The sequence below is a fragment of the Triticum aestivum genome, chromosome 3B (assembly GCF_018294505.1).
Source record: "Triticum aestivum cultivar Chinese Spring chromosome 3B, IWGSC CS RefSeq v2.1, whole genome shotgun sequence".
In the NCBI taxonomy this organism is placed as follows: Eukaryota; Viridiplantae; Streptophyta; class Magnoliopsida; order Poales; family Poaceae; genus Triticum; species Triticum aestivum.
The window spans coordinates 491,758,538-491,783,322 of NC_057801.1; the positions used below are offsets into that span (position 1 = coordinate 491,758,538).

The following is a 24,785-nucleotide window of genomic DNA, read 5'->3' on the forward strand; positions in this document are numbered from 1 at the left end:
ATGTTACTTGCCCGAGATTTGATCGTCGGTATCCAATACCTAGTTCAATCTCGTCACCGGCAAGTCTCTTTACTCGTTCTGTAATGCATCATCCCGTAACCAACTCATTGGTTACATTGCTTGCAAGGCTTATAATGATGTGCATTACCGAGAGGGCCCAGAGATACCTCTCCGACAATCGGAGTGACAAAACCTAATCTTGAAATACGCCAACTCAACATGTACCTTCAGAGACACCTGTAGTACTCCTTTATAATCACCCATTTACATTGTGACGTTTGGTAGTACCCAAAGTGTTCCTCCGGTAAACGGGAGTTGCATAATCTCATAGTTACAGGAACATGTATAAGTCATGAAGAAAGCAATAGCAACATACTAAACGATCAAGTGCTAAGCTAACGGAATGGGTCAAGTCAATCACATCATTCTCCTAATGATGTGATCCCGTTAATCAAATGACAACTCTTTTGTCCATGGCTAGGAAACATAACCATCTCTGATAAACGAGCTAGTCAAGTAGAGGCATACTAGTGACACTATGTTTGTCTATATATTCACACATGTATTATGTTTCCGGTTAATACAATTCTAGCATGAATAATAAACATTTATCATGAAATAAGGAAATAAATAATAACTTTATTATTGCCTCTAGAGCATATTTCCTTCATAATCTACCCTCGAAAAACTGTTACGATCCCCTATACTTGTGGGTTATCATGGATGGATACAAAATTGACGCTATTTGGATGACTGTCCATGTAAAACATGCAAAGTTGTATCATAATAAGAGGTGTTTACTTGACTTGTCATGAGTACAAAAATAACACTTCTTACTCCTGGCCAGTTGCGTTGTGCGAGGTTTTCTTTTGTTAGCACAACTCCCCTAGAAAGATACCACAGTAAGATTGTAAACTTTAGTGGAATCTTTGACCTTCAGATTTTCTTGTTATTATTGTTCCCTGATACCTCATAATGCGTTAGCGCATGGTATATAGAGTATGGTGAAAGACAGATATAGTAAGGGTCCAATGAAACACATCCCCACTTTGTGTTAGAATAATTGAATCTAGTTGGGATAAAAAGATATGTCATGACATAAGTGCGGGGCCAATCAAATCCGACCTGAACGAAATATTCGGCAGGGATGAACCGAGCACCTGCGCAATAGTATTGTTTTATCGGGAGCAATGGTGTTCATGGCTGGATATACAGATTGTTCTCAGAGACTCACATTGTCTAGCCAGATGTCTTTCCATAAATGAATCTCCCACCCATCCTTTATTGCGAAAGGTCCAAAACAAAAGTATTATTTCTTTGTCGCCACTAGGCCAGCTGAAAAGAGTGAGTCGCCAGGTTTTCAATATGTCTGAGACACCGCGTTTTGGCCTATAAACTTGTTGCACAACATAGTTTATCAAACACCATCCCCAACAAAAAGTTTGAACAACCACTTACTGAGAAGGACCTCATTCTTAACCTGCAGGTCACGAATTCCAATGCCACCTTGGTCTTTTGGCCTACAAACCACACTCCATTTAGCCAGCATGTGTCTGTCATGTAAAACTTTCGCCTCTTTTTTTAAGCTCAAAATAACCGCATATCAAATCATAGATGATTGAAAATGTTCGAACGCTACAGTAGTTCTAATTTAAAATTTTAAATATTGCAGTCCAACAAAGTTTTGAAATTAAAGTAGTTCAAACTTTAATTCAACAAGCACATATGTTCTAGTTGTTCCCTTTAACCGCCCATAGATGCTCAGTCAAATCTTCCTTGAGTTGCTCGATACCGAATCTGTTGATGCATTTGAACAGACTCATCAAACGCGATTGGATTCCGATCTGGAAGTTGGACAAGATCACCCACGTTCTCAAATTCAGGAGCCGCGACAACATCTTCATCCTCATGCTCCATAATCATGTTGTGCATGATCATACAACATGTCATCACCTCACACAAGGTCTCCGGATCCCACTGTTTAGAAGGTCCACAAACACTTGCCGGATGTGGTGACTACCGTAGGGGCAGATGGTACTTGCACGGCGAACGGGCGAGAGGTGTGGGTCAACGGCGGAGGACAGGCGGCGGGGGGTAGCAGTGGAGGCCCCGTAGTTCCGGGAAGGGCTTGATGGGCGGCTGGGGTGGTAGAGTGACGGCGTCGGCGAGAGAGAAAGTGGATGCAGAGAAACTGAGAAGGGTAGACATGCAGTGTCCGAGCGGGGTTTTAGATGAGCATGGGGTGTTAGAGTCATATGTGACTGATATCCGGACTCCTGTATCAACTCCATTAGTTTGCTTTGGATTTTGCAGAAACGGATGTCCAGACTGGTTCGCAAACAGCTCGATCCGAACGCTTAGGGTCTGTTTTGAAAATGGGAAATGTTTATACTCGGCGCGCCGGCCGAAACTTCGGTCGGTCGCGCCGCTCGCTTGCGCAACCACTTCTTTCTTTTCTCCTCTCCTGGCCCCACGCACCGCCTACACCCGTGACTCCCTTGCCTTATCTCTTTGTCCGCCTACACCCATGAGCTCCAGCAATCAATCCCCATCCACACGAACGCATGCTCCTCTCCCAAATCCCATTTTTCTCTGCTCATCTCCAATGCAACTAAATCCCCCACTCCTCTGATTGCAAGCACATCGATCTGAAGGAAGGGGGCACAGGGTTGCTGCTACGGTAGTCGGGGCGAGCAGGCGACCATGGAGATTGTGGAGACGGTGGCTAGCGAGCTGCAACAACTAGCCGGCGAGGTTGGTGGTGGTCGGCGACGGCTAGCCGCCATGTTTTTTTGCTACCACCGGTTGGTGTGGATGCTACAACCGTTGCGGGGCGAGCTGCAACCGGCAACGGCGCTGACAAGCTATCGCCGGCAACGGCACTACGAGCTAGCACCGGCTGGTGTGGATGCTACAACCGTTGCGGGGCGAGCTGCTACCGGCAACGGAGTTGTCACTACCTGTACCAGCAAGCACGACGCTGGAGCGCACTATACGCTACAACCGTTGAGGCAGGAGCTGCAACCACGCCCTATTTTTGCTGGAACCGGTGATCGCGGCGAGCTGCAAGGTGACCACGGCTAGCTGCAAGGTGACCACGGCGAGCTGCAAGGTGACCACGGCGAGTTTGTCCATATGGGCAGGGGAGTGCTGCAACCACGACCAGGTTTGCTGGAACCGACGGGGTGATTTGCTGGAACCGCTACCAAAAAATGCTTCCACCTGATTTTGTTCTTGATGTACCAGCTTTTTTTTGCTACAACCACAGTTTTGTTTTGCTGGAACCAGTGTCCAAAATGCTTCTATCGAAGTTTAGTTCTTTGTTGGATCAGCGACTTTTGTTACAACCATAATTTCAATTTGCTGGAACCATGTTTTTCAAATGATTCAGCTGGGGCAGCGACACAAAGCTGCGTTTTGTCAACGGCGAGCATCGGCGGCGAGCACGGCGGTGACTGTCGACAACGACAAACGGGGGTGAGCGGGACGCGCGCTGTGCGACACAACGATGATGGGCGGCCGCCATGTCGTGCGGTGTCTTTTTCAGATCTGAACGCGAACAGGATGAGAAGGAAGCAGACGACGAGTGGATGAGGATCCAACGGTTGGGGGTGGGCCAATCGGGCGGTTGGGGCGTGACCGGCTGAAACTTTGGGCCGGCGTGCCGGCGCCTATCAGTCGCCTTTGAAAATGCCCTAACTTGATAATTTTGTCCAGCCGCTTGCTGTTGACTAGTAAACGTGGCAGTACAGTCAAGAATCCAAATGGCACAAGTTTCTCAGAGCGACTAGACTACTCATGCAAAGCAATCTCCAACTTTACATCAAATAGACGGGCGACACGCACTGTTTCAGTTGCCTTTCTCTAAATTTATTTATTAACAATAAAAAAGGTACAGTTTCACGACTGGTCGATCCATACGTACTCCTCGACTGACTTGGCCTTGGCAAATCCGAGCGCTTGGTTTGAGTTTTAACTCGCCGTGGGGTGTAAAAAAGGGAATCAAAAGATGATGAGATCAATTGCTAAGCACTACTATCAGCTTCATTGACAAGTTAACCCAAACCAGAAACCAGCAAGCCATACTAGTCCCTACGATATGAAGTGGACGCTAGTAGTACGTATACAAAATTACGGTTTTTACAAGTACAAGGTACGTACGGCAAATGCCTACCATAGCATAGGAGTATATATTTACCATTTCCAATCCCAAAGGGGACTACTAGTACATATTAGGCCACGGACCTTTTGATTGTTTAATTAGCCCACGACTAAAGTAACCTAGAATTGCACTTTACGACCTGTGGTTAACCCCAGACATGGATTATTCCTGCCGTAAGTTCCCTGCATTTACCGTTAATAAATAAAGTAATAATGGTACGCACCAGTTCCATGCGCTCTGGCCCATGTCTGTTCACGTGACGTGCGCTCGAGCGAGACGTGACAGTGCCCAAAAATCATAGCAGCAGCCACCCCATGCCGATGAGATGCGATGCGATGCGATGCAAGCCAGGACTCGGACCAAGCAGGAGCAGCAAGCGCGGTGCGATATGATGTGTGCAACCCCGGACCGATGGACCGACCGGCCGGGTCGGGTCGTACGTGCATGCATGCGTCACGGGCCAGGCCGGACCGAACCTTCACTTCAGCGCAATGTCAGCGGCGGGCGGGCGGGCGCGTGCTGACCAGCACTTCGACACCGACCGCGCCGAGCCCGTCCGTCCCGCCCAGGAGAAAAATAATGGGCGCCCCATCCATCCATATCGCGCGCCCCAAGTTCCGATGCGACGCGCCACAAAGGATGGATAGAAATGTTATTTTTCGACACGAGGATGGATAGGAATTTATATGCGCGCGACTAGACTAGCCGGCAGTACGATCGAGTAAGTTGATTCAACCTGAAATGAATTTATATGATGATGATGATGCGGCGATGATTGGTGCCGTCACTAGGGAGCTTCTAGGGCCGTCGTATGCGGTGAAAGTTGCGGCCGGTTTCTTTCTTGCAATCTGGAACGGCAAATTTGATTATATCGACATGTAGACGAAATCAATTCACAAAATGAACTGGGTGTGAAACTATTTCACAGCCCTGATCTTTTTGTGTAGCGCCCGCGATGCCGGCGCCACACCCTACTGTGCAGCGCCTAGCCGCACCCAGCTGTGCAACGCCTCGGTGCTAGACGCCACACATTGTGCAGCGCCTAGCCGCCGGGCGCTGCACCGTGAGTTATGTCTAGGCGCGCGGCGGCCCTCTCCTCCCCACCCACCCATTGCAGCAGTTTCAGAAAGAAAGAAGGCGGCGGCGGCGGCCTTATCCACTCCCCCTCTCAATCACCTCTCCCAAATCCTTCAAATCCGACGATTTGGTCCGTGGATTTCGTCACCAATCCATCCTAGAAGGTACTCTCCTCCGATCCCCTTCTTTCTATCCATAGAAAATATTGTATTTTGAAGATTTGGGGAACCTTTGTTTGATTTGATTAGATTAGAATCTTACATGTATTATAATGTTGCATGTATTAGAACTCTTCTTTGTTTGATTTCGGGAACCCTAGTTTAGTTTATTTTTCGAAAAAATATGGTTGGATGCATAGGTTGATATTTTATTTCTATGGAAAATATATTTGTATGAAGTAGGCCTAGTTTAGTTTATTTGTGTTGAACTTATATTTGTTTTTACAAGAATGCTTTGTATACATATGCTTTGAATTTTGCATCTAGTAAGCGTAGTTTAGTTTATTTGTATTCGAAAGATAATTGTGTTGACAAGAAAGTTTTTTTTTTTAAATTGTTAGGATGGTTTGGCTTCTCGATGATCACTGGGACAAACAACACCGGTCATATGCTATGTCGGTGGAGCAGCGGGTAATAATGAAAGTTGCCGGTGTTATGAATTTCATGTTTATTTCAAACACAAATGCCCATATGTAATGATTTGTTTGTTTGTTTGTAGGAGCTTGCACCTTTGAAGATTCGGTCTCACGGTGTCACCCTTGGGTGGATGCGCTATGATGAGCGGTACACACCGTATGTAAGGGAGACATGACTTCTCCCTTTCATTCAGTTGGTCAGCCGGTCGACGCCACCCAACAATGCTGCAGCACTCACCGCGCTTATTGATCATTGGAGGCCGGTGACACACACTTTCCATCTTCGGACCGGGGAGATGACCGTGACGCTCCAGGACATGACTATGATCACCGGTCTTCCTATCGATGGGAAGCCTTTGTGTATGAACACCGATTCTGAAGGATGGCACACGCAGATGCATGCCCTTATCGGTATGGTTCCTCCGGAGCCTCGTGAACCAGAAGCAGAAGACAAGAAGAAGGAAAGAGTCGCAGCTGGTGCCCCTTTCACTTGGATTCAATCGAATTTTAGTACTTGCCCTGAGGATGCTAATGAGGACACGGTGAAGACATATGCTCATGTGTACATGTGGTACGTGATATCCAGGACTATGTTTGCTGATGGCACATGCAAGAATGCTCCATGGATGTGGCTGAAGGCGTTGACCGTCTTCGATAGCAAATGGAGCTGGGGTTCGGCCACACTGGCTTACTTGTATCGACATGTACGAAGTTGTTTCCTTTTCACTTCATTGCTACATTATCAATGCGATCTTGTTGTTAATTCAATCATGTTCTCTTTTATGTGCAGCTGGACGAAGCCTGTTGTAGGACATCTGGAGGTATTGGTGGTTGTATGCTCGCACTTTCCATATGGAGCTGGGAGCGTTTGCTGGTTGGACGACCGAAGATCGTTAAGCACGAGGATTGGGACGACAAGCACGACCCACTACGGCGCCCCACTTGGGCTTACAAGTGGGATGTGTTAAATGAGACGACAGATGATCCGTCGGTCATGTACAAGTTGTACAAGAGCGAGCTGGACGCGATCACGGCTGAGCAGGTGAATGGACATTGCATAAGTGATTATCATGCTTCTATCGTAACTCGATATCAATTTTGCATTCTTTCCCATTTTGCAGGTGGAATGGGAGCCGTATGGAAAAGGAGAGAGTTTTGGGTTCACGCCAGAGTTCACTCTGAATCCGATGTGCACTAGGGATAGGGATAGTTCACAACCAAATCGAAGAGCATAGTTTAGAGGATAACACGATCATCGTCCACAAGCAAGTTCAAGTTGAAGATGACATAGCTCTATTGCGTATGAGGTGAGCCTCCTTAACCACCCTCTCCATGAATATCTTGTTCTTCCTCTCCTCTTTTTCAGCTGCGAATGCCCAAAGTTTCATGGTTCTTTCTTCAAAATCCTTTTGACGCTTCTTCTGTGCCTCCTCACATTTCCTCACCAACGCTTGCTCCCTAGCCCACATCGCACATCTCGCTCTCTCTCTCTCTCTCTCTTTCCTTCCTCTCCTTCTCAAGCTCCTCTTCCTTCTTCTTCTTTAGTGCGGCTTCATCCTCATCTCTAAGCTTCTTCGAAGCCTTCTCCCACCATCCTGCCATCTCATCTTCGCCATCCTCCTTCATTGTTGGTTTGTTGGGTTGGGAAGCCGCCATACCTACAATGAGTGAAACATAATGGTCAGTAAAGACAATAAAAACAAATGGAAGAACATGTGCAACAAGAACATATGAAACATTATAGTTAGTGAGCAACATACGAAAATGGTCCATCGAGGTATCCAAACATTCCTCTATAACGACCTTGTCCTTGTCCATCACCACGGCCATTTCCATCACCACGGCCAAGACCACCACCACGAGCTCTACCACCACCACGGCCTACACCACCACCACGAGCTCTACCACCACCACGGCCTACACCACCACCACGAGCTCTACCACCACCACGGCCTCTTGTAAGTCCTAGTTGCCGACCTCTTTGTTGCCTGGATCCTCTTTGGCTAACACTTGGTTGGCTTGGCAGTTGTTGGCTACCACTTGGTTGCCTTGGCACTTGTTGGCTACCACTAGGTTGGCTTGGCACTTGTTGGCTACCACTTGGTTGGCTTCTTTGTGTTGCTCCTTGTTGGCTTGTACTTGCATCATTTTTCTTGAACCTTTTCCTTGGCTTTGTACATTTTCTTTTGTTGTGGCCATGACCTTTGCACTCCCCACAACGGGAGCTCTCACGAGGCTCTTGGAATTGGTCGTTGCCCGCTTCACGGCGGCCACCATGGCCCCATCCGTCCATGTCGCCTCTAAGAACGTGCCATCAATGGCAATGACCACCTACAGTGTTCGAAAGCCCTCACGCATTGCTCGAACGCCCAAAATGCACGGCCAAATACTCGGACTTTCCTTCCTTCATGAACCGTTGTTTGGTGCCCATGAGGCTCGACCACATGAACCATGCCCGGGTTTGTCGCGGCCATGGCTAACAACAACCTAGGGATTCAGTTGTATGCTTCCTCCCAAGTACCATACAACATCTTAAATGCGGCTTGCTTCGCCTTTCATGCCTTGCTGTACTTCACCTTGTAAAGATGGCTTTCACAAGGTCAATGACATGTTGGACGCTCATTGTTGGAAGTGTGGATATTGAGTTGGAGAGCCTGTAAGCGATGAACTCGGACGTGAGTTGTTTGTGGTTTTGGAACACAATCTTTCCATCCACCCTTTTGCCTTGGCACATGTGAGTTGGCACACAACTCACTACGTGACAAGTGGGACCTCCTTTCCATGGTCTTGCACGCACAATCCACGGACATATTTCATCTTCACATGCACATGCAACCGTGTAGCGCACATTGACGTCCGAGTGCACCACCTTGTGTGGACGATAATGCGTAACAGAGTAGTTGTCGAGCCACATCTTCAATTCCAAGAATGTTTCGAACTTAGACCCTTTTGCAATCCGGTTCTTGTCATCTCCCAAATCACGGTGAGAGCTTGGCCTAACCCCAACAGATATACATTGGCCACCATCTACCACGGCTTCATCCGCGAGACTAACATCCTTGAACAATGTAGTCCGATGATCACGACCGAATACCTCTCAAAAGCTTCGGCCTCCTTCACCGTGAACCCCTCCGCATCAACTTGTTCGTCGGGACCATCGTCATCCGAGTCCGATGCATATGCACGGGAAAAAGGGATGGAATGGTCCATTGTCTCTTGCAAATGATATTTGTCGAGATCACCCACATTATTGTCATGGAGATCAACTTCATTGTCATCGTCCGCATACTCATCATTCTCCTCTTGCAAAGCTTCATGGTGGTTGCTTGTAAACGGGCTCAATGTTGGCCTCACTTCTTGGGTCAAAAGAGGTTCAACAATTTCATCTCGCTTCAAGGGTGGGGGGCTACTAGCAACCAGGGAAGGGCTCCGGTTCAAGTCCAAATGCAACCTTGAATCAACCTTCTTCGTTGCAAATAACTCAAGATCCTTGTCTAGTGATTTGGCCACCGTCTCCTTGTATGCAACCCAACGTTGCTCTGAGTTGACACGCATTATCTTCCAACGGATGTGCATTCCAAAACCAACATTATGCCTTCCTTCCAACTCAACGATATCACTAGGGTCCATCCAATTCAAATCTTTCCTAACTTGTTGCAAGAGCTCCCCATAGCTAGGACTACTATCAAACACCATGTCAAGCTCATCCGGGTCCGGTTCAATATTGCCTTTCAAGAAGGCGTCTTTGTCCCCATGATGAACAAACACACATGGTCTTTCCATCCCTATAAGCATTCAAAGAACACAAGGTAACATTGCTTCCATGAGTACTAATCCAATGATACAAACCCTAATATATATATGAAACAACAACCCTAACCGTAACCATAACCCTAACCAAAACCAAAACCCTAGCCCTAAACCTAACCCTAGCACCAACATAAGAAGACCCATAAGAATAACCCTAACATACTAACAAAGCCTAATCATAGGAAAATGGCAAACAAACATCTCACATCTCCATGCAAATCTCTAGATCCAAACAAAACTAGGGTTTCCCCAAACTAGCAAAAATGAGCAATTTGATAAAATTACTTGGATCAAAAGAAGGGGATCAAAGAAGATTACCTTGAGGGAGGGTTTGACTTCGAAATCCACGGACAAATTCTTCAGATTTGCAAGTTTTGGAAGAGGATTTGAGAGGGGGACAGAGTGGGAGAGGGGGGAAAGCTCGGGTTGGGGTGAGAGAGTGTGTGGTGTGGGGGGAGTGGGGGAGGGGGGGGGGAGCAGCCGGATAAGTCACAGTGCAGCGCCCAAGCGCTAGGCGCTGCACATCAAAAGTGTGGCGCCTGGCGGCTAGGCGCTACATAATGTGTGACGCCTAGCACGGAGGCGCTGCACTGCTGGGTGCGTGGCCCAGGGCTGCCACGGTGGAATGCCGTGCAACGCCCGCCAGCTAGGCGCTGCACTGTAGGGTGTGACGCCGGCGTTGCGGGCGCTACACAAAAGGGTCATGGGTATGAAATAGTTTCACACCCAGTTCATTTTATGAATTGATTTCTTTCACAGGTCAAAATAGTCAAATTTGCCATCTGGAACGGGGAGAGACCCTTTTTTATCCATGGCGAGGCGGAAGCTTCTTGGAACCCAACCTACCGGCGGCACTTGAGTTTTGAGTTTTGACACGTTCACCTCTACTTGGTACCTGGGTTGGACATGGTCATTTTGCTCTCGCGGCTTTGCATGCGCAAGTGTGTCAAGATCAAGCACACGCCTCCCCGAATTCCGATGGAAAAACGGGACGGCACCCGCCTAACTAAACGTGCCCACTATGCGTGCTACTCCACATGCTAGTTAAAAATCTTGGCAGCGCCTTAATCCATTGCCCATGTGCTTCAGCGGACCAGGCCGATGGACATACATGGAGTCCTAGATAGAGTAATAAGATCGAGCAATCAAATGTGTTTTTCTTTTTCTTTTTTGCGGGGGGTCGAGCATAATCAAATGCGTGGCGTGCTGATTGGCTTGCTACATGGAGAAGGAGAATCTAATCTAATCATCCGTCCGGTTGGGACTGGGAATGAGTCGCTTGCATCCACACGCCTGCTAGCTAATAAGCTAGCTGGGTGCATCTTTCTTCGCCTCGCGCTCGCTCCATGATCGGTTAACGGCCGGGTCCGTGCATGACACTGCCTGCTGCCCATGCAAAGCATATGCGAGCCCCATGATCGATCGACCGACCTGGTCCATCCATCGCGCACACGTACACACGGCACCGCCCGGCCCGGCTTCAGTTCGTCGCCGTCATCCAGCGCGTCACACCAAGAACCTGCGCGGTACATCATGCGCTTCTCGTTGCCGGCCCCCTGCCTAGCTTCTAGCACGATCGGACCAAGCAATAGTAGCCACACGAATTGATCAAACACATACGTACGTACATTACATAGGATGTCGTACTAGTATTTATTCTCAGTGTGTGTGATATAGTACAGTCTCTCTCACTACAAGATCTTTACGTCGACGAGTGATTGGCTACTCGGGCTAGAGGCGGACTTGGGCGCGAGAACTAGGGCGACTTTACCAAATCAATCTCCAAGGGGGATTTGGATTTGACAGAGCCATGTCCAGGTCACATCGATCGCACTAACTCAAGCTTGCACAGTAGCCGGACTGCATGGTTGGTACTTGGTAGGCAGAACCCAACAGTGGCAAGCAAGCAAATTGGGAGGGAATCCAAATCTAGCTCATCATCTATGACATAGCAGTGGAGTGGCGGATAAGATAATGTACATGTAATAATCCATCTCATGGACACAGAAAATTAACAGGGGCAAGGCGGCGCCAGCCAGGCAGCCAGCAACTACAGCCATCGACGACTAGGCATGGACATCTTGCGCATGGATGCGGCGACATTAGTGTCTTGGTTTTGTTTCTCATGTCAGGCTGGGGCACAGGCCGGCGCCCGGCGACTTGACGTTGACGTGGTCGGCGGCGGCCGCCCACATCTCCGCCTGCGCGTTGGGGAAGTAGCACGCGGAGAGCTCCTGCAGGGACGATTGCGCCCTGCTGTCTTGCGCTTGCAGCAGCGACGCCCCGAACCCGCCGAACAGGTCCGCCTGGGAGAAGTCCCCGCCCCCGACGAGCTCGGGCAAGAACATGTCCTCGAAGGCCATGTTGATGGCCCAACTGTTGGCCGCGGCCGGCGTCGGCATGGCCGAGAATTCGGCAAGCGGCGCCGCCGCGTTGACGTTGTAGTGACCGAGTGGCGCAGCCTGGTGAGACGGGGAGTACATGGCGCCGAAGCTGGCCGCGTCGCCGCTCGCGGTGGTGACGGCGGACGAGGCGGACGCGGGCGAGGGCTGCATGTATGATGCGCATTGGCTCTGCGGAGCGGGCGGTGGCGTGGCGATCGTCGCAGCGCGGGCATGTCCCCGGCCGGCGGTGCCGTGGTGGTGGTAGTGCTGCTGCTGGTGGTGCATGGCCATGGCCTTCTTCTTGAGCTTGGTGTTCCAGTAGTTCTTGACGTCGTTGTCCGTCCTGCCGGGAAGCTTGGATGCGATGATAGACCACCTGCAGGTCGGGCACACACACCAGAGACGATCAGTCAATTACGTGACACACTGCAGGAATGGCAGCTACAAACAAATCCGACGGGGCGCTTCGGAATCCGCATGCGATTCAGTGCATATGCGCTCAGCCAAATCAGTTTACCTGCTTCCGATGGAGTTGTAGAGGGAGCAGATGACCATGTCCTCCTGCTCGGTGTAGCCGCCGTGCTTGATGTCCGGCCGGAGGTAGTTGAGCCACCTCAGCCGGCAGCTCTTGCCGCACCGGTTAAGCCCTGCGCGCGCACGAGTCAAAGCTTAGCAACCATGGAAGGAAAATCAGGAAGCTCGATGGCCGGCTTTATGTCCTCGAATTAACAAAGGACGCCGCCGGCAGCGATCGACCCCTATCTAGTCCGTCCCCGGCACCGGCAGGCTAGGCTGGCTCCGGCGCGGCGATTACTGCAGCACGCGTGTACGTACCTGCTTTCTGCGGGAGCGCGATCCAGTTGCTGACGGCGCCGTGGCTCCGGACGTAGCTCCGCAGCAGCTCGTCCTCCTCCGGCGACCACGGGCCCCTCTTCACGCTCGCCTTGTCGCAGCACGGCGCGCGCCCCATGCCTGCTGCTCCCTCTCGCTCTAGCTATCACCACGCCGCCGAATTCCCCACCGAAATCCGGCGAAACGAACACGAGCCTGCCGTTGAGGCGCGGCGCGGAAGCCTCTCGTTGCTGCCGCTGCGGCACGACAGGGCGTATGGATGGATCGATCAAAGTTTCCTGGGCGCAGCGGCGAGCTGGGTGTTGGTGCGGGTGGTGCCGTGCGATGCGGACTCGCGGTGTTGCAGGCTTGCAGCGCAGCAGATGGAAGGCAGCAAAGCCAAGGCTAGTAGGCTTGCAGGGGAGGGAGCGCGCGTTTTATACTGGGCGTCCGAGCAATCAGGGGGGTCGGGTGGGTGGGGGGTGGGGCCGCGTAGTACGTACCTACGTGGTACGACCATTATCCCGACGACGCCGTCTCTGTCTCTCTCCCCTCGACCGTAGTATTGTCCCGCTCCGTGGACGTATTTTTTCAAATAAATTTTGGTTTCGCGCGCGTATTATCGGGTTGCTGCTGTTGACTGCCATCTAATTTCGGGGGTCGCTTCTCTTCTACTTCTGGGCGTCAGTGGGCAGTGGTCATACTATAATGAACCTCCATCTGTACTTGTGCGCGAGACGGACGATCGATCGGCCACTTGTTGGTCGGTCACGCGGAGGAGATGTGCTTAGAAAAATCAGATTTGCTATTTCACATCTAGATGTGAAATAGTTATCTCACATCTAAATGTCCAGCCGTCCGATCTGTCTGCCTTTAATTTTCGCGCACTCGCGATCTGCCCTCGTCTTACCATCGTTCGCGTTCTCAAGTCAGGCTGTAGGGCTACAGCGGGGCGGGCCCTTCTTTGTTTTTTTGGGCCGGTTGTCAAGTCGCGTGCGGTTGGCCTCTGCGTTTGTTTGTTTTGGCGTCTGCCTTCGAGCTAGTTGTTTTGATTAGCGCACAGTTTGTGATCGTGTGTGTTTCTCAAGAAAATAAAAGTTGTACCTATGTAGTTTGTGTCTTTTTGTTTGTTACGTGGCCACATTTTCTTGTTTTTCTTCTCTATACTAGTCTACGCAATCTGTGTAACACACGAGCCAAGCCTCCTCTTTGTTTCTCCTTTTTTTTATTTATTCATTTTAAATTTATGAACCCTTGCTATTTAAGATTTTTTTGTCTGTGTCTTTTTTTCTGAAAATATTTGTGTTAGTTGTATATTCATTACCAAACACAATCGGTTTTTTGATATTTTTTTGTCTCGGTTGCAAGTCCATCCTTAACTTGCGACTGAATCCATTTTTTTGTCCTAGTTGCAAGTCTATCCTTGGCTTGTAACTGGGCCAAAGTTTTTTTTTTGTCTCGGTTGCAGGTCCAATATTAACATGCAACTGGGCTTAATTTGAGCCAAATCCTGTCTTTTCTATCTTTAGTTGTAAAGTCACCCTCGTGTTTTTTCTATCGCAATTGCAAGTGCATCCTCGATTTGTAACTGGATGTGACCCTTTTTTGCCTCAGTTGCAAGTCCATCATCGACTCGCAACCAACCAATATGATCCTTTTCATGTTTTGACAATCATCTAAATTTGTCATTGTTTGATTTAATTTTCCATCCTCGACTCACAACTAAGGCATGATATTTTTTAGTCCCAATTGTAAGTATGCCCTCGACTTGCCACTAGGGCACGACCTTCTTTGTCCCAGTTACAAGTCCACCATCCACTCGCAACTGGGGTCTGACTTTTTTTTGTCCGAGTTGATAGTCCAACCTCGACTTGCAACTGGGTCGAACCTTTTTTTGGTCCCAGATGCAAGTTCACCCTCGACTCGCAACTAGGAACCAACCTCTTTTTGTCCTAGTTGCAAGTCCAACCTCGACCTGCAACTGGGCCAAACCTTTTTTTGTCCCAGATACAAGTTCACACTCAACTCGCAACTAGGGTCTGACTTTTTTTCCCAGTTGCAAGTCCACTTCGACTCGCAACTCGGGTATGGCCTTTTATTTGTCCCAATTGTAAGTCCACGCTTAACTCGCAACTACGGCCCGGCCTTTGTTTGTCCCAGTTGCAAGTTGACCCTTGACTCGCAACTAGGGCATAAACAATTTTTTTTCGAAGCATCCAATCGACACTCGACTCACAACTAGGGCGCGACCTTTTTTCTTTTCTTCCAGTTGCAAGTCGATCCCCGACTCGCAATTGGGGCCTGGCCTTTTTGTCCCAGTTGCAATCTCACCCTTGACTCGCAACCGGGGGCCCTTTTTTTGTCTCAATCGCAAGTCCGCCCTCCACTCGCCACTGGGGCCGACATTTTTTTGTCCCAGTTGCAACTCCACCCTCGACTCGCAACTAGGGCCCGACTCTTTTTTGTCCCAGTTGCAAGCCCACCCTCGACTCGCAACTGTGGCTGACCTTTTTTTATCCGAGTTTCAAGTCTACCCTCGACTCGCAACTGGGCCCGTTGTTTTTTTTCCAGTTGCATGTCCACACTCTACTCGCAACGGGTTTGCTATTTCACATCTAGATGTGAAATAGTTATCTCACATCTAAGTCCAGAATCGTTGGATCTTATTTGTCTTTAAATTTCGTGCTAACTTGATTTAGGTGCTTGTTCGCATGCGCTCTTTGTCAGCCCATTGTCCTTGCGTGCGTTCGTTATTTGGGCTGCGTTAGCATCCATGCCAGGACGGGTCACTTTGTTTTTTTCCTTTTCTTGTCCGCGTCAGCCCATTCAGATTTTTATTGTTTCTTAGGCAGCGTTATCACATGCCTTGGGACGGGCCACTTATGTTCTTTTTCTTCTTCATTTTTGTTTCTTTTTCATTCTTTTGTATTTAAATTCATGAACATTTTCTAAAAAACATGAAACATATTTATCTCATATCTTAGTTTCTCACCACACGATCTAAAGCTATAAATTTTGTGCAAATTTGTGAAAGTCCGTTGCACATGATTTTTTAGCAAATCCGCTGCACGTGAATTATTTCCAATGTTTTGCGTGCGCGTGTGGCCTGTTGGTTGTGTTGTGTTGTGTTGTGTTGTGTGTGTGTGTGTGTGTGTGTGTGTGTGTGTGTGTGTGTGGATTGGGCTTTTTGTTTGTGTGTGGACCTGAACTGGGCTGGTCTTTGTCCGTGTCTGTGTCGAAAGTAGGCCTCTTTTGTGTTTGTTTTTTGTTGGCTCCGGAGAATAATTGGAAGAGTCAGGTACGGTGCGAGCATTTTTTCAAGTATTTCTTGTTCGCCACTCTCTATACTCACTTTATTTTTGGTTTTTTCCTTGTTTTCTTTCTAAATTTTTCTTTTGGTTTTTAAACTTATGTTTCTTGTTTCTTTTTTTGTCGTAAAATCCTTGATTTTCAGAATTTCATAGTATATTTTTAAATTCACAACTATTTTAAACGATGTCTAATCTAAGTTTATCATTCTTTTGATTTAGTTTCATAATTTTCGTGTAAGGGCTCTATCTTCCGCCTCGCTTGTCGTTGTTTGTTTGTTGTGTTTCAAGTTGTTGGCTGGGCCTGTTTGGCTTCACTTTTTTCGACCCATTATGGCAGCCCACTGGCAACCTATTCGCTATATTGTTTCTAAACTGTGACGTAGAATTGGAAGAGACAAGAAAACAGAAGCTATATCGCCATAACCGTCTTTTCCGGTTCATCTTGACACTATCTCGTTCCTTCTAAATTCATCAAGATGAGATGTAGCAATGTTTCATCGAAGTTGTTGTCTGTTGGGATCTTGTTGGTGTTATTTTCACGCAAATTCTTGATCTCGCATCGTCAGCTAATGTATTCACTTGTCGCCTATTCTATTTTGTCCACTTTGTTGGCTCGTTCGTGGTGCATGTATGTTTGTTTGTCGGACTTATTTTTTGTTTGCTTTCTTGTGGCCTACTTTTTATCTCATCTGTGTTGTGGATGTGGGAGAGACATGCTATGTCGCTTGTCGTTGCTTTTTTCTATTTTCGTTTCAAGTTCAACGTTGAAGATACATGCTCTATCGAAAAAAGAAGCTCTACCTTGCTGTCGATATGCAACTGGGCCCAATCAATTTTTATCTTATTTACATGTCCATCCTCGACACAGAACGAGGGCCACCATTTTTCCCTAGTTGCAACTCTATCCCTCACATGCAATTTTTGTCCTAGTTGCAAGTCTACCATTTTTTACCTGTTGCAAGTCCACCTTCGACTCGCAACTGGGCCCAACCTTTTTTGGTCCCAACTGCAAGTTCACCCTTGACTTGCAACTGGGGCTCAAGCTTTGTAGTCCTAGTTGCAAGTCCATCCTCGACTCGCAACTCGGGTCCGACCTTTTTTGTCCTAGTTGCAAGTTCATCCTTAACTCATAACTAGGGTTTGGCCTATTTCCTGTTACAAGTCCACACTCGACTCGCAACTAGAGCTCTACCTTGTTTTGTCCCAGTTGCAATCCCACCCTGGACTCGTAATTAGGCCCTACCTTTCTTTGTCTTAGTTGCAAGTCCACCCTCCACTCGCAACAAGGGGCCAAACTTTTTTTGTCCCATTCGCAAGTCCACTCTTGACTCGCAACCGGGGTCCGACCTTTTTTATCGCAGTTGCAAGTTCACCTTCAACTCGCAAATGGGGTCAAATCTTTTTTTATCCCAGTTGCAATCCATACCTCGACTCACAACTGGGCCCTAACATTTGTTTGGTCCCGGTTGCAAGTCCACACTCGACTCGCAATTGGGGCAAGACCTTTTTTGGTCCCAGTTGAAAGTCCACCCTCAACACTCAACTGGACCCCCACCTTTTTTGTCCCGGTTGCAAGTTCACCATTGACACGCAACTAGGGTCGCATCTTATTAGTCACAATTGCAAGTTCATCCTTGACTCACAAATGGGTCTGATCTTATTAGTCCCAGTTGCAAGTCTACCATCGACTCGCAACTGAGTCCCGATCTTTTTTTGTTCCAGTTGCAAGTCTACCATAGAGTCGCAACTAGGTCTGACTTTTTTTTATCCTAGTTGATAGTCCAACCTTGGCTCACAACTAGGGCCGGTCTTTTTTGTTCCAGATGCAAGTCCACCGTCTACTCGCAACAAGGCCCAACCTTTCTTTATCTAGTTTACAAGTCCACCCTTGACTCGCAACTCGGGCCCGACCTTTTTTTGTCCAAGTTGCAAGTCCACCCTTGACTTGCAACTAGGGCCCGAGCTTTTGTTAACCAGATGCAAATCCACCCTTGACTCGCAACTGGGGTCCGACTTTTTTTCCGGTTGCAAGTCCACACTCGACTCATAACTAGAGTCAGACCTTTTTTGTACCAGTTGCAATCACACCCTTGACTCGCAACTGGGGCCTGGCTTTTTTTGGTCCTAGTGTCCACCCCCACTCGCAACTGGGCCAACCTTTTTTATCCACGATGCAAATCCACTTTCGACTCGCAATCGGGATGCGACCTTTTTTGTCCCAGCTGCAGGTCCACCATCGACTCACAACTAGGGCTCGATCTTTTTTTTGTCCCAATTGCAATCCCATCCTTGCCCCGCAACTGGGCCCTAACATTTTTTATGCTAGTTGCAGGTCCACCCTCTACTCGCAATTGAGGCTTGACATTTTTTGTCCCAGTTGCAAGTCCACTCTCGACTCATAATTGGGGCCCTTCCTTTTTATGTCCTAGCTGCAAGCCCACTCTCGACTCACAACTAGGGCCAACCTTTTTTTTGTACCAGTAGCAAGTCCACACTCTACCCACAACTGAGGCTTGATCTTTTTTAGTCCTAATTGCAAGTTTTCCCTCGACTTACAATTTCAGTCTACCAAATTTTATGAATATTTGTCAATTTCATGAATGTGTAAAAATGAGGCACACCCTTTTGAGTCATATCTTTTTGTATATAAGGCTAGTTTGTTCCCGAATTCAAAAAATGTTTGAGAATTTTTAAAAATATTCGTGTTTAAAAAAACTATGTTCACCCATTCAAACAAATATTTGCTTCAATTTTGTTTCAAAATTTCAACAAATGTTCTTGTTTTCAAGTTTTTTTACAAATTCAAAAAATGTTCTGGAATGTTAAATGTATTCATTGTTTCAAAAATGTGCAGAAATTTTAAATACTGCTGGTACTAGGCCTTATGTTTTTTTTCTGTCTCAATTGCCCGAGTTGCAAGTCCACCTCAACTTGCAACTGGGACCAACCTTCTTTTTCATTGTGTAAACATTTTTTTAAATGTCACAAACATATTTTTTGATAAGCTTAAATAACTTATTAAAGGGAATTAGTGCCGGCTTTAAGATTTGCATTTTTAGCTTTTTTTAGGCTGGTCCTGTATGACTTTCTCCATATGCATGTTTTGTTTTTTGAGCAAATCTGAATATCGTTGTGGCCTGGCCATTTTGCATAGGCGTTTTGCATGTGCTTTTTTCCCATGTGCTTTGGGCCATTCTTTTGTTTTTCTTAGCAAGTTTTCACATGTGTGTAAGAAGAGGAGAGACGTGAGCTGTTGTGTAGTAGTTTTTCTTAGGACAAAGCTGTCGTGTAGTAGTTTCAAAGTGACTTTTTGTCGTGTAGTAGTGCTACTAGCAGCAGTAGGAGAGTGCTCTTGGCAGGTCGCAGCATTGGAGAATTGGAGATACGTTGTAATTTACCAACCACTTTTTATTGTGTTATTCAGCATTGCCCAAAAGCCTACAACTAAGCAGCCCAGGACGAGGACAAGGACGCTTGTCCATTCATTCGTGCGTTGAACGGACCCAGCGTAAAGTGCACCGCCGCGAAACGCGTTGTGCTGGGTTGGACTAATAAAACCAAAACAAACAAGCCAGTGACAAACAAACAAGCCTGGTAAACGAAGTTCAAAACGGGAGGAAGAGGTCGAACTTAGTTGTCAACAATAGAGGAAACAATGTAGGATGACGTCATGTTAGATGTGAGATACTATCTCACATCTAGATGAGATATAGTCACACCCCATGCGGGAAGCTGCTGCGCGGTGCCGTGCGGTCCGTCTGCGTTTCGTGCCAAATGTGCTCCACATTTCGGGGTGTTCCTTCAGTGGATGGATCAGATGGAAGACGCGTGGGTAGCGGCCGCCTGAGCTTCTTCTCTGCGTTTCTTGGCGGACGTCATGCCGATCCAGTGCGTGGCGCACTGAAATTCTGATGAAATGTCCCGCCCGGTCACGGGTTCCAGTTTCAGAGTCAAACTGACGCAGGGCTGAAACCGATCGAACGGGGGGCAGGTGAGCGAGCCATGGAGCGCCCCGAACTGAAAAAATATATTCTCGCCACAGCAGTGCAGCTAGGCTGGTCGATCTCTGAAATCTACTGTACTTATGAGCCAGAATCCAATTGTGGCTTGTGACGAGTGCGTCAGCTTCAGAGCCAGACGAACGCGGTGATGCACGAAACCCGCAGTGCTTCGCCTGTCAAACTTGCGCCCATGCATGCGGATAAGCACCGTACTAAACAAAGAGCATAGGGCATGGCCGTACGAATACTTTGGTGATGCTTTCGGCTGAGGAAGGGAGCATCCGAGTTTCTGAACCCTGGAGCAGCGCAGGTGGTCAAGCGCTCTGACTCACGAGCTTGGGCGAGACCGGAGGAGAGCGCCCGGTTTGCATGCAGTTACACCGAATCCGTTTGACATCACGAACTGGCATGGCATGGGTGGCACATTGACCATTGCTTAGTTTGGGAAGAGGGAGAGGAAAAGAGAGAAACAAGACGGCAATCATGGTGTACGACGCGAGACACAGTGGTGCCAACGCCCGCGAGGTCCAGGCTGCCGTATTATTCTAAGATCACATCTCCAACAAGAAAATGGTGGCAATGCAAGAAGGGAAGAGGCTGCGGTTCTAGTAGCTTTGACTATTGTTGCTGTTCCGACAGCTTTCAAAGAGTTGGACTCTGAGGACCTGGCAAAATGTTTTTAAATGAAGCACGTCGCAACAGATTCACATGGTAGTTCGTTGGGGTCGTGCCGCCATGCTATTTCTTTTGCAAGAGATTATGATGTGTGTGTTTGAATTTTTCGTTGGTTCGCTGTACTTGTGAACTTTCTGCGCTTGCAGATTATACAGTACAACTTAGATCGCTGTCATGTGGATTCAGAAGCATTACAGGTCGTCGTTGTGGAGATATAGTAGTAACATGCTCTCATGACTTCATGAGATTTCATGGCACTGCACGGTGCCAGTCACAGGTTTTTTACGGATCAGAACGACTTTGTGGGGCACTAGATCCAATAATCATCTCTTTACATGCCAAAAGATGTGTCCCATGCATGTTGAAAACCTAGCGATTCACATTTCTAGGATGGACTTACGGCAACAAAGAAACATCTCCATTTTGCTTTGGGTTCTTCGCGGTAAAGACGGCTTTGAGATTCACCTCTCGAAGGACATGTGGTTGGAAAACGCTACTCTCCAGGAACAGTATCCTACTACTCTATGTACCACATGTTTTCACACTCGGAAATTCCAGCGGACAGTAACAGAAAAACATGAAAGTCAAAGATACCACTGAAAGTTAAGATCTTCATATGGTACCTTTGCCGAGGTGTTGTGCTAACAAATGACAACCTCACTCGCTACAATTGGTTGAGAAGTAAGAAATTTTGTTTTTGTCCTCAGGATGAGACAATCGAGCACCTCTCCTTTCAATGTAAATTTGCATGTTCTGTGCATCATGATGATGCATTGGCCGGGGTCCTCCCCTTTTCGAAAAAACATGATCATTCATCCAAATAATGTCCAATTCGTATCCGTCTAGAAGTATTGCTAATATTCATAGTCACTCACTTGACGACATACATGATAAGTTTAGTATGCTAATAGCGGTGGGAGTATTTGCTTTATTATGGTAACTTTGGCTATGTGGAAATGACATGGTTTTTAATAGTCAAATTTCACCTTCTTTGTAGGTTATCTATTGTTGTACACATTGCCACTGTACATGGTCTACACCACACCGAATGTGTCAACCCTTTGGCGACGGTCCGACCGGCCATAGTTTCTCTATGATCGCAGCAAGGTAGTCATTCGGCAGACGAGCAGGGACGATTTCCCTGATTTTCTCTACGGGACCCTCCGGTTTTGGGGGCTCTATGTCATAGTAAAGCTCACACATCCTCATCGATGGGCTTGACAATGTGTACGCGGTCGGGGCAAGTGGCCAAAGAAGTTTTACCCAACATGGGTGGCAGCATAGTCTACGTTAGGCCTTCCACCTTTCATACCTTAGGCATAGTTTTGGCCTCATATGACTTCACTACCAGTGTGATTCATAATCAAGAGACTCTAAAAGTCCATCAGCATGGAGCTTCTTCATGCGCTTGACACCAATATGACCAAGGCGGCATTGCCACAAGTATGTGGGACTATCGTTATCAACTTTACATCTTTTGGCATCTACACTATGAACATGTGTAATATTACGCTCAAGATTCATTAAGAATAAACCATTGACCATCGGAGCATGACCATAAAACATATCTCTCATATAAATCGAACAACCATTATTCTCAGACTTAAATGAGTAGCCATCTCGTATTAAACGAGATCCAGATACAATGTTCATGCTCAAACTTGGCACCAAATAACAATTATTAAGGTTCAAAACTAATCCCGTAGGTAAATGTAGAGGCAGCGTGCCGACGGCGATCACATCGACTCTGGAACCATTCCCGACGTGCATCGTCACCTCGTCCTTCGCCAGTCTCCGTTTATTCCGCAGCTCCTGCTGTGAGTTACAAATATGAGCAACGGCACCGGTATCAAATACCCAGGAGTTACTACGAGTACTGGTAAGGTACACATCAATTACATGTATATCAAATATACCTTTGGTGTTGCCGGCCTTCTTATCCGCTAAGTATTTGGGGCAGCTCCGCTTCCTGTGACCCTTCCCCTTGCAATAATAGCACCCAGTCTCAGGCTTGGGTCCATTCTTTGACTTCTTCCCGGCAACTGGCTTACCGGGCGCGGCAACATCCTTGCCGTCCTTCTTGAAGTTCTTCTTGCCCTTGCCCTTCTTGAACTTAGTGGTCTTATTGACCATTAACACTTGATGTTCTTTCTTGATTTCAGCCTCTGCTGACTTCAGCATAGAAAACACTTCAGGAATGGTCTTTTCCATCCCCTGCATGGTGTAGTTCATCACAAAGCTCTTGTAGCTTGGTGGGAGCGACTGAAGGATTCTGTCAATGACTGCCTCATCAGGGAGGTTAATATTCAGCTGGGTCATACGGTTGTGCAACCCAGACATCTTGAGTATGTGCTCACTGACAGAACTGTTTTCCTCCATCTTACAACTGTAGAACTTGTCGGAGACGTCATATCTCTCGACCCGGGCGTGAGCTTAAAAAACTAGTTTCAGCTCTTCGAACATCTCATATGCTCCGTGATGCTCAAAACGCTTTTGGAGCCCCAGTTCTAAGCTGTAAAACATGCCGCACTGAACGAGGGAGTAATCATCAGCACGAGTTTGCCAAGCATTCATAATGTCTTGATTCTCTGGGACGGGAGCGTCACCTAGCAGTCCTTCTAGGACATATTGTTTCCTGGCAGCTATGAGGATGATCCTCAGGTTCTGGACCCAGTCCGTATAGTTGCTGCCATCATCTTTCAGCTTGGTTTTCTCTAGGAACGCGTTGAAGTTCATGTTGACATTAGCGTTGGCCATTTGATCTACAAGACATATTTGCAAATGTTTTAGACTAAGCTCATGATAATTAAGTTCTAATCAAATTTAAGAACTCCCACTCAGATTAGACATCCCTTTAGTCATCTAAGTGTTACACGATCCGAGTCGACTAGCCCGTGTCCGATCATCACGTGAGACGGACTAGTCATCGTCGGTGAACATCTTCATGTTGATCGTATCTTCCATACGACTCGTGTTCGACCTTTCGGTCTCCGTGTTCCGAGGCCATGTCTGCACATGCTAGGCTCGTCAAGTTAACCCTAAGTGTTTTCGCTGTGTAAAACTGTCTTACACCCGTTGTATGTGAACGTAAGAATCCATCACACCCGATCATCACGTGGTGCTTAGAAGCGACAAACTGTAGCAACGGTGCATAGTTAGGGGAGAACACTTCTTGAAATTTTTGTAAGGGATCATCTTATTTACTACCGTCGTCCTAAGTAAACAAGATGCATAAACATAATAAACATCACATGCAATTATATATAGTTGTGACATGATATGGCCAATATCATATAGCTCCATTGATCTCCATCTTCGGGGCTCCATGATCATCTTGTCACCGGCATGACACCATGATCTCCATCATCATGATCTCCATCATCGTGTCTTCATGAAGTTGTCACGCCAACGACTACTTCTACTTCTATGGCTAACGCGTTTAGCAATAAAGTAAAGTAAGGTACATGGCGTTCTTCAATGACACGCAGGTCATACAAAAAATAAAGACAACTCCTATGGCTCCTGCCGGTTGTCATACTCATCGACATGCAAGTCGTGAATCCTATTACAAGAACATGATCTCATACATCACAATTCATCATTCATCACAACTTCTGGCCATATCACATCACATGATCAATCGCTGCAAAAACAAGTTAGACGTCCTCTAATTGTTGTTGCATCTTTTACGTGGCTGCAATTGGGTTCTCGCAAGAACGTTTTCTTACCTACGAATAACCACAACGTGATTTTGTCAACTTCTATTTACCCTTCATAAGGACCATTTTCATCGAATCCGCTCCAACTAAAGTGGGAGAGACAGACACCCGCCAGCCACCTTATGCAACTAGTGCATGTTAATCGGTGGAACCGGTCTCACGTAAATGTACGTGTAAGGTT

General features: G+C 47.4%; 1 protein-coding gene across 1 annotated transcript; it reads right to left on the bottom strand.

Annotated features, from left to right (window-relative positions):
• Positions 1-11,439: 11,439 nt before the first annotated feature.
• On the bottom strand, positions 11,440-13,296 carry LOC123065583 (transcription factor RAX2). Its single transcript, XM_044488834.1, has 3 exons — positions 12,902-13,296; positions 12,585-12,714; positions 11,440-12,443 (listed from the first exon to the last, which is right to left on the bottom strand). Exons 1-3 carry the CDS (start codon positions 13,035-13,037, stop codon positions 11,807-11,809), a joined length of 903 nt encoding a protein of 300 aa, XP_044344769.1. The 5' UTR covers positions 13,038-13,296; the 3' UTR covers positions 11,440-11,806.
• Between the last annotated feature and the right edge of the window lie 11,489 nt (positions 13,297-24,785).

Bases quoted from the DNA above. Each gene is read 5' to 3' on its own strand.
- LOC123065583 (XM_044488834.1), bottom strand. From the start codon at position 13,037: ATGGGGCGCGCGCCGTGCTGCGACAAGGCGAGCGTGAAGAGGGGCCCG. The intron at 12,715-12,901 runs GTACGTACACGC...GTGCGCGCGCAG, and splicing joins CGCGCTCCCGCAGAAAGCAG to GGCTTAACCGGTGCGGCAAG. The intron at 12,444-12,584 runs GTAAACTGATTT...CCCGACCTGCAG, and splicing joins TACAACTCCATCGGAAGCAG to GTGGTCTATCATCGCATCCA.